This window comes from Gastrolobium bilobum, unplaced genomic scaffold (assembly GCF_033153095.1).
Source record: "Gastrolobium bilobum isolate Gb01-03AN ecotype WA unplaced genomic scaffold, APGP_CSIRO_Gbil_v1 utg13418, whole genome shotgun sequence".
In the NCBI taxonomy this organism is placed as follows: Eukaryota; Viridiplantae; Streptophyta; class Magnoliopsida; order Fabales; family Fabaceae; genus Gastrolobium; species Gastrolobium bilobum.
Genome location: NW_026897420.1, coordinates 133811 through 143597, shown reverse-complemented (window position 1 = coordinate 143597; position 9787 = coordinate 133811). Strand labels below are relative to the sequence as shown.

Below are 9787 nucleotides of genomic sequence, written 5' to 3'. Positions count from 1 at the left end.
AACATAAAAATAATAATAATCAAGAGTCAACTAAGCTGTTACAACAGAACGATCACAAAAGCATTCTTCGATTCTTCATTCCTTGAAAATATTGTATTATATCTTCATCATCAATCTTATCAAATATAGCACGTTCAACATAAGTTAGCATGCATGCGTTAAACCAATCATCACTTATCCGATTTCATCAAAATTTCAAATACTTTTACGATTTTACGATTTTTTTTTTTTACATTAAGATTTTACGTTTTACGATTTTTTATCCTCTATCTTTTCGATTTTAGGTAGATTCCGATTTTAACTACCATAATTAGACTTATGTTTACTTTTTTTCTTTTAAATCTTCCTAAATTTTTTTTTTACTTGACCTAAATTATCTACCCTTTAAAATTTTTTGTGTCTGCAAGTGCAGAGAATGAAAACTGTTTGCGTCCGCCATTGATCGCTTTGGAATAAGAAATGCCTTTATATCACTAGCTAGGTGTTGACAATTCGAACATAAGTGATAAAGAGTCTTGTATTGAAAAAACATAGGTTAAACATGGTATATATATGTGTATTGATCCATAAATTCAATATATTCAGATTTTAGGTTAAGATGTGATATCTCACCCCTTAGTATAAATTTATTACTTAAGCTCATTTAATGCGTCAATAATACTTTCTCTTAATTTGGACTCCCGGAGGCCGTTGTCCAACGCTAGGTTCAATTCTTTCCCTATTAATATTTTGGACAGACATCATAGGTTCAACCTTCATTTTTTATTTTAGAAAAATTATCGTAGCGCCGATTCTGTTGAGGGCTGAAAAGAAGGAAACAACAAACTAAGTTACTCAAGCATGTTCAGTCCTTTTTCTTTAAATTCTTTAAACACACGTAGTTCTTTTAGATTAGAATTATAAATTGACAAATGAAAATGATTATCTCTAAGGTTGGCAAAACAGGTCAACCCGGCTCTACCCGATCCAACCCGCGTTCAACCCGAAAAAAATGAGTCGGGTTATGATTGGCTCGAAAAATAAACGAGGCAGAAAAGTTAACCCAACCCGACCCGAGCCGGGTTAGGGTTGGCTCGAAAAAATGGAAAAAACATAAAATTCTCATTTACAAAGCTGATTTTATTTCTAGCCATTTTGGATTGAACATTCGAGTTACGACCAAATTTGGATAAACAAACCTCTTACAAAAAGTCATTGCATCACGATAGTTATTAAACATATATCTCATCCTCTATTGAAAGAAGATGGAACTAAATGCAAGACGCAAAAGAGTAAAGACAGCCACATACAAATCTAGCCGTAGCTTCTGCCTTCTAGTTCGAGAAATAATCCACTCCACCAAACAAAACCTTCTCTGTAGCAAAGAAAATCTCTTAAAATCTACAGCCACCAATTCAAGTATTCAACTCTTGCATTAACATTTGCACACAACTCTACAGGTGGCTCAATCTGGAAAAAAATTATACACATGTCATTAATAAAACAGATGTAATACGAATCTAAAACATAGGTCAGTAGCTTTAACTAAATTTCTGTATGCTACTTGCAAGTAATCGACAACATTTGGGTTGTCGGTGACGGTGAGCAAAGATGGAAGTCAGGTGGGGTTGGCTCTCGCTACAGGGTATTTTCGTTTGGGTCTTTGGAATTGAAATTTTAGATTTTAGCTTTCCATTTTACCTTCATTAATTTTTATTCTTTTATATTAAAAAAAAAAAACATAACCCGCGAGCCAACCCATTTGACCCGTGGATTGGCTCGGTTTTTTTCGAATTGAAACGAGTCGGGCTGACTCGAGTTACTAACTCATTTTCCCTAACCCAACCCTACTCATTTTAGCCGGGTTACGAGCCAACCCGATGGATTGGCTCATTTTTGCCAAGCCTAATTATCTCTGTTTTCAATAATTAAGCGTGTGAAAAAAAAAATATACAAGTAGTGCATTAATATATACAAATGATATATAATCTCAAACATATAGATTAAGCAAATTTTATTTCATTTTTTACTTTTTGTTAACTATATATCTTTCTCTTTCATATGTATATATATATATTGATGGTTGACGATATTGTAATAATACACCAAATCTTTTGGACTATGCGGCAAATCATTTGAGACATTTAGAACTATTACTCACTAGTTACACTGGTTGTACTAATGGACCATTTGAAGCAGTCAGAAACTCAGAATATGCCAAAGCTGGGTTGGCCGGTAGGGTTACAACTTACAACTTACAAGGTAACCTGTTTCCTTTTTTTGAAAAATAAAAATTTATAAATCTTGTAGTTATTGTCTAACCTACCAGCTTTTTGATCAGGTTGCCACCATTTCTGCTACGGTGCTACCCAATTTGTTTAAGGCTAAATCAAGCTTAACTCTTATTAATTTAGGAATCAATATCTTGTTTTTAGTTGAATAATATTTAAAATAATGATTTAATACTTGGACATTTTAAATTAATGATTTTAAGTAATTTTAATTTTATCCATTTTTCCACTTAAACATTTAATATTGGAAAAAGTGTTCCTTCTTATCCCACAATATAAAGTTATTTCCTACCATCATTTTGGAATTTTAAAAAAAAAATATAGGGTATTTTAAGAATTATATTTCTCTCTTACAACATGAATTTTTTTAAAATACCCTACATTTTCCCTCAAAATCCAAAATAACATCATTTTTGAGTTGTAGAAAATAATTTTATTTATTATGGCAAGATAAACACTAAATCCTTTAATATGTGGTTGAAGCAAATATTTTTATGTAGTTTTAAATTTTGACAATTATTTAATTGAATTTAGCAAATAAAACGTTCTAGTGTCCAAGAGTGAGAAACAAAATAAATGTGTACATTTTTTGGCATTCAAATAAAACATGTTCTTAGTTACCCAAAATAAATAAATAAATAAAAAATAAAACATGTACTTGTACTATTGGCTTTCTAAGAGCGTGACTCCGGAATACTGGTTAAGTTGCTTATTTTGTTTCATTTAAATAAAAGGAAAGATAAATATAACAATTGTAAATAAAATTTCAAATTTTTGAAAAAGTTTCTTAAATAAGGTCCTATTTATAATTATTATATATATTAATATGTACGCATAACCTTGATTATTTGAAAGGAGGGAATAAGTCCTACACCTAATTTTAACCATTAATTTCATTTACATTTAGTAATTTATATGATTAACAAATTAAAATAGTTAAATACAAGTGAGACTAACAATTAATAAAAAGAATAATATTTACACAAGTTGATCATTCTCTTATTTAAAAAATTATTGTAAAAAAATTGATTCCGGACACATATACAAACTTTCTGAATCTCTCTTTCACACCTGTAGGTAGAAATCCAATAAAGATGACATTTATGGAGCAATCACTGTTTTGACATTTATGTACGCCTGGTGCTTTGTACAGCCTCACTGTTACACAAGAAGGTGCATGCGTAGTTGGTCCTCAGCTACCATTACCATACAAATCTACCTAAAAAGTCTACTACTGTTAGCTGTTAGCTACAATAGATTAGAGATAGCTAATCTTCCTCTAAGGTTTTTTGGCTGCTAGACATATGATGATACCAAAGTCCTCCTCTTTCGTACTTCTAAACTGCATAACCACGTGTTGTGACTCTCCATAAATAGTATGAAGTCAGCCTCTTGATGAGGTTTTTAAGTTTTATATATTCCAAACACAATGCAACTCTTTAAAAGAGCAATTCTTACTGCCTAATTACCATATGTTCATAAGTGCGTGGAACACATGAAATTAAATGTTTAGGCCTCATTATGATTTCAATCCATGTTGTGAGAGATACATATAAATCAAGTGAACCATGTTGTTGTCAACATTGAAGTTCACATAAACTAGGAGGCCCCCACAGGATGTACTGATTAAGTATATGCTTAAGACTTTTAAGGAAACAAGATGAGATTGCACATGCTTGAAGAGGTCCATATAATCTATTAAAAGACACATTACTGGCCTAAGCCCGATTGGAATGTTGAACAAGGACCACAACAACATCAAGACATAAGGGACCACGCAGCAGTAGGGAAAGAAAAATTGCCAGCACTTGCATGCACGGCAAGCTCATATTATGAACATATAGAGACAAGAAGCAAGTAGTGGTGGTGATTTCACATGTACACACAGACTTCTTAATAGCAAATCTTGCGCTGTATAACATCCAAAAAATGCTTACCACACTGCAAATTGATATGGAAAAAAATTGTCGTGTCCGGATCCCAACCCCCAGCTATGTCAACTTTCATTCTCTCATTGCTATAACTCTAAGTTGGGCTTTTTAGTCCAAGTTCAATGATTTCATTGTTGGTGAGGACATATTGTCCAAACTTCTTTCTCCTCTCTCACAGATGTGAACTCATCCCATTTGGGTTTTGTCTAGTAATTGACATAACCCAACGACCGGCCTCCATGCTATCGAAGGATAAAAACTATATATTAAAATCAAAATGAACCCCTAGTTTTTCATACATCGTATACTTCAATATATTATAAATAGGTTTTCGAACACAAATAAAAATGGAGAATGTTCACTTTTCAAATCTGTCATTTCTATTCATACAAACTTTTTTCTCAAGCAACTTTTTGAGGATGCAGCACTAAGGAATGCGTATTGTTTGTTTCAGACACGCAAAACAGCCAAACCCCAGGAGGTTTCTCAATCCCAGCCATGAACTTCAGTTTGTTTTAGGAATGAAGTTTACATAATACCACTTGCCATGGCACTTTCGTTTCATAAGCTCCTTAGTATATCCCCCACGCCCCCAACACACCAAAAATAAATAAATAATAATAATAAATATATAAAAATCAGAAAACTAGCATCTACTTGATAAAAAGGAAAGAGAACCAATGTGGAATTTACTATTTGAGATCGATTTATATCAAAATTCGTTAAGAGTCATAATTTTTTTTTGCCAACAACTGACATACAATATGAGGCTCCTAGAGCAATGTGCATTGAAAAAAGCATAATCTTCCCCCACCCAAAAAACAAAAAGGCAAAGAAAGAAGCAGAAAAATTCAATGGAGAAAAGTACCATAATTTATAATTTTTTTGTTATAAAATATTTTGGTTACTTTGAGAGCCAGTAAATGATGAGAAACAACGTACAAGCAGCAATTACTGCTGACAGAATAAGGGTATCCCTTGAGCGTCGCCTTCTTATCGAACCTACGAGAGCAACGTATTAGGTCAACAAAAGAAAGTAAAAGGTGAATCTGAAAATCAATGGTAAGTTAGAAAGATAAAAACTACTTTACAACATACCAAGCACGCTACGAATAATGGGGAACTTGTCGCCAAGAAGCTTCACTTTTCCTTGAACATCACCAAACAATGCTCTCTGAGAACCCAAGACAGATCTTGTTGCTTGAGCTTGACTAATCACATCATCAATCTGGGAAAATGCAGGGAAAGTGAATCAAGAATCCTCAAAAACCAGGATAATAGAGTCATGTTCAGTAAGAGCCGAAACGAAGAGAGTTTCTACAAGACCCATTATTATGAATTTATGGAAGCATTAAGTGGAGAAATCTTAAAAAGAACATAGCCATTGACATATAAAGCAAATGGGTTTTAAAGTTCTTTTAAAAGGAAAAAGAAAGAATAAATGCAGTACTGCAAATTTTGAAAGTTTCAAATCATAAAACCAACAATATGCTTTAAGAATTAATTATATCGACTGAACATCAATGGCACCGTGCTGGAACAAGTGTGCACAGATGCAACAGAATATGCCACGGAGTGGCCTGCGGGTTCTGCATGGAACTTCAATAAAAAGAATTTAAGATATGGAAGATGGTAATTGAAACAGAAAAGGAAATATACTTTGTGTACTACTGGAATACTGAAGATCTCAATACTATCTCCACTTAGAGTTTCTGCATTGGGAAGCCTCTGATTTTGGTTTCAACCTTAGATATAATTTAAAAGACACCATATTATATGTAGCCAAAAAAAAAAAAATACAAAAAAAAAAAATGACACCATATGACAAATCTTAGCTACAAAGCTTCAGCTAGCTGTATAACATTAATTCAAATTTTCTGTTAAGGAAAACAATAGAGGGTCCCTGAGCTAGACATGAGGAAAGAGCATGGTTTGTCCCCTTGATGCAACTTTAAAGGGATCGATGTTTATTTAGCAGTCATCACATCAACAATTGAATAAATACTATACTTCATAGAATAAATACTTACATGAGATATACTTCCATGGATGGCAGCTCTCTCACGTAGTAACTGATTTCTTGGTGACATACTACCCGATGTCTGCCAGAAGAAGGTAAGTTTAGTAGAGCTATAGAAAATATCTATGTAATTTAACTCAGGTCATACTCATGATTCACCTTAAAGTCAGTAATATCATCCCTGACGGAACTCAAAAGCTCTGCATGTTCCTTCATTGAGTTTATATTACCCTTGATACGTCTAAATTCCTGAAGAGAATGACAATCAACAATGTAAATATATTTAAAGTCAACTTACTAGAGTAAGAGAAATTTTTAGCGTAGCAATATCCAATTCATTACAGTAATGTTTTTATAAAGCTTGCTAGCTCCTACATAAGCTTTGTCAACATAATTAAAAATTAGCATCACAGTAGGTAGGACTTGGCCACAAAGAACCAAGAATAATATATCGTGTCAAAGTGGCAAGATAAATAAATCATGAATGGTAGATCTGCATATGTGTGATTACAATTAGATCTGCATATGTGCATACACAATTACAGGATTACCATTAGAAAATGCAAGTTTAAACGCATGTAGAGTATTGTTTAAATTTATTACAGAAATATTCTGTTAATTTTCTAGGTGTTTCCACACTAGGACACTTTTTAAAGCTCAAAAAAGAAGATAAAGGGTCTCAACTAGAACAAGAAAGGTGGACCAAAACCTTAAACCTGTCCTGTCCACAGTAGCCTCTTGTGTTAGGATGGAATGGAATACAAGAACATCTGAAGATCATTTTATCCATTTTTTACTGTAGCTGGATATCTTATGATTGTATCCCTCATATAGTTCTTCTATTGACAACATTCATAAGAGCTCATGCCAGATCGATATGTAATTTACTATTTGATTTTATCCTTATTCATCACAATTTGCTTAGAGATGAGAAAGTAATTGCAGTCTACTCAGATTCTTATTCTTCATTATTGGCAGTCAAATCATGTGAAAGAAACTAAACCAAATTCAACCTATTCATTTATACCTTCTCAGGAGAAGACAAAGACTTCTGTAGTTCTCTCCATTTCCATTTGTTTCATTTTGTTCAGAATAGCATAAATTATATGCAGTGACAGGTTATAAGAATCACCAGCCATCTGATTCAGCAGTTTACCTTAAGTTACGGGCATGACATGCATAATGTGTGCTAACAAGAATTTGGTACTTGACACTTTCAGATTAAGACTCAGAGCAATGAATACTAGTAGCAAGCATCATTTCACTGAGAGAGAATATTCAAGAAGTAACAGCTTCAGTGGGTCACACACCCCCAACCAATGAAGTGAGAATAGGAAAAGTATTAAAGACGGCACTTCATCAATCACTTATAACTCTTTCTTTATCATTTGGCATATATATTGGCCCAAACCCCAAATCCAAACATCTTTTATTCAAAAGAAAAAAAGGATCACAATTTAAATCTAGAATGGAATATAACAGGTGAAAGAAACCTAGATCCACACTCACATCTGACACTTATAGTCTTATACCCAAGCCCAAGCATTGCAAGTAAGAGGATAACAAAATGCACCAATTAGAATCTACAAATTCAGCCATCTCAAATCCAATGCAATGTCCATCCATCCACTAAACAAAGAATAGACAAGTAACCGCGAGTCATGTAAAACGGACTATAAGTGTACTTCTGTTACAATCTACACAAACTTGAAACTACATTATGCAAAATATAAACGTGATATAAACATACCTGGGTAAACTCATGAAGAATATCTCTGTGCCTAGCCAACTTTTGAGTGACAGAAGTAGCTGGTCCAGCAGATGCAGCACATCTACTCATTGAATCATTTATGTCCAATAGTTTCTCAAGCAAGGATTGGATTTCCATTTCCATGGACTTCCAAGACCTACTGGACCCAAGAGATGGTGAGCCACCATCCACATAACCTAATAACGAAAGGCATATCCTCATAAACATAGAGAACTGCCACTACCAGACTAAATGCAGTTAATAATAAGGTGCTTCAAGACTTTTATCTGGAAACCAAAAATAATTTCTCCCTTATGTTCAATTTGGAAACTTTAGCTTTCTATCAACGATAAACATTTTGAGGTGATAAATGACTGTGGCACAACATGAAAAGAAAATATCATAACCATATTACCATAAGACAATTGTAATAGCAACTATGTTATTTCTACACCTGTTTAAGGGTAAATCTCCGTGCACAAAGGCTCCCCGAGTCCCCGACTTTGTAAGGGTAGGGATGAGAGTTGATTGTACATAGTCTTACTCTTATATTTTTGCAATGAGACCATTTCCTAGACTCGAACTTGTGACCTTATGGTTTCAAAGGAGCAACCTTACCACTGCTCCAAGGCTCGCCTAATATTTCTAGATCCACACTCCCATCCGAAACTTATATCCAAGTCCAAGCAAAGCAGTAAGAATCCTCTTGAAATAGAGGGGTACCAAAAACCTAGATCTACCCTCACATCCAAGACTTTTCAGTCATAAAAGAACAACATTGCCACTGCTACAATGCTCGCCCTCTATTCCTAGATCCACACTCACATCCGAGATCCGACACTTAAATTCAAGTCCAAGCATTGTAAGTAACAATCCTCTTGAAATAGAGGGGTGCCAAAAACCTAGATCCACACTTATATCCAAGACTTTCTGGTCACAAAGGAACAACCTTACCACTACCCCCTCCTATGCCTCTTTACCAATCAGTTAATTATTAGTTAACAACATTTATCTTTTGGTTAACGCTTTATTCCATAAAAAAAAAAAAAAAAAAAAAAAAAAAAAAACTCTTACTCCGTTATCAGTTGTTTATCCATAATTAACTCATCAGTAATAAGGTGTAGTATTTCATCTGTACAAGAAACATCTAACTTGTAACAGCGCAATGCCTAAATCAACATCAAGATAACTTTGATCGCAAACTAGTATACTAAATAAATAAAAAATCACTAAATATAAAGGACTGCAGATAGTAAGAAATAGTCACTTCCACATAGGAAATTAAAAAGCAGTAAGAGATTAAAAGGAAAATTTTTCAATTCACTTTTATCTTCTGTAAGATCAAGTGCTTGTTTAGCCCTGATTTAAATTAGCTTAATATTTTAAAAAAATTTGCTTCTAATTCAGATACAATAGAAAAACGATGATCCTATGTTCAGTTTAAAATCACATTCAATGATTGAATCGAAAAGGAACTGTGAAAACGCAGTGTGATGAAGAAGGAATAGCAACGGAACCTCCTTGGGTGAACCTGGCGCCAAGCTTGGCGTATGAAGAAAGCTTGACGTCGAGATCGCCCTCGATCTTGCGCGCTTCCTTTCGCAGTTCCTCCCAACCCGATTCCTGCAACTCCAGATTCGGATCCCTCATTCGGATCTTTCTCGGGTCGAGATTTCAGTAACTACGGGGTTGAAGAGTTTCGGTTATTGCAGCTGAGATTTCTGATTCGCTCATAGAACAGATTGTGGAGAAGAAGGAGGGAGAGGGAGGGAGGATCGTCTGCAGCCAGCACACCTTACCAATTACTGCAACCGGG

General features: G+C 34.1%; 1 protein-coding gene across 2 annotated transcripts; it reads right to left on the bottom strand.

The window, feature by feature from the left end:
• Nucleotides 1-4889: 4889 nt before the first annotated feature.
• On the bottom strand, nucleotides 4890-9787 carry LOC133306794 (Golgi SNAP receptor complex member 1-2). 2 transcript variants are annotated; one of them, XM_061507170.1, is made up of 6 exons: nucleotides 9484-9787; nucleotides 7972-8211; nucleotides 6381-6470; nucleotides 6232-6303; nucleotides 5300-5429; nucleotides 4890-5203 (listed from the first exon to the last, which is right to left on the bottom strand). In XM_061507170.1, the coding sequence occupies exons 1-6, from the start codon at nucleotides 9619-9621 to the stop codon at nucleotides 5106-5108; spliced, it is 768 nt and encodes a 255-aa protein (XP_061363154.1). In that variant the 5' UTR covers nucleotides 9622-9787; the 3' UTR covers nucleotides 4890-5105. The 2 variants fall into 2 exon arrangements, with proteins under 2 accessions (XP_061363154.1, XP_061363155.1); XM_061507171.1 differs by having other exon boundaries at nucleotides 7972-8168; nucleotides 9489-9784.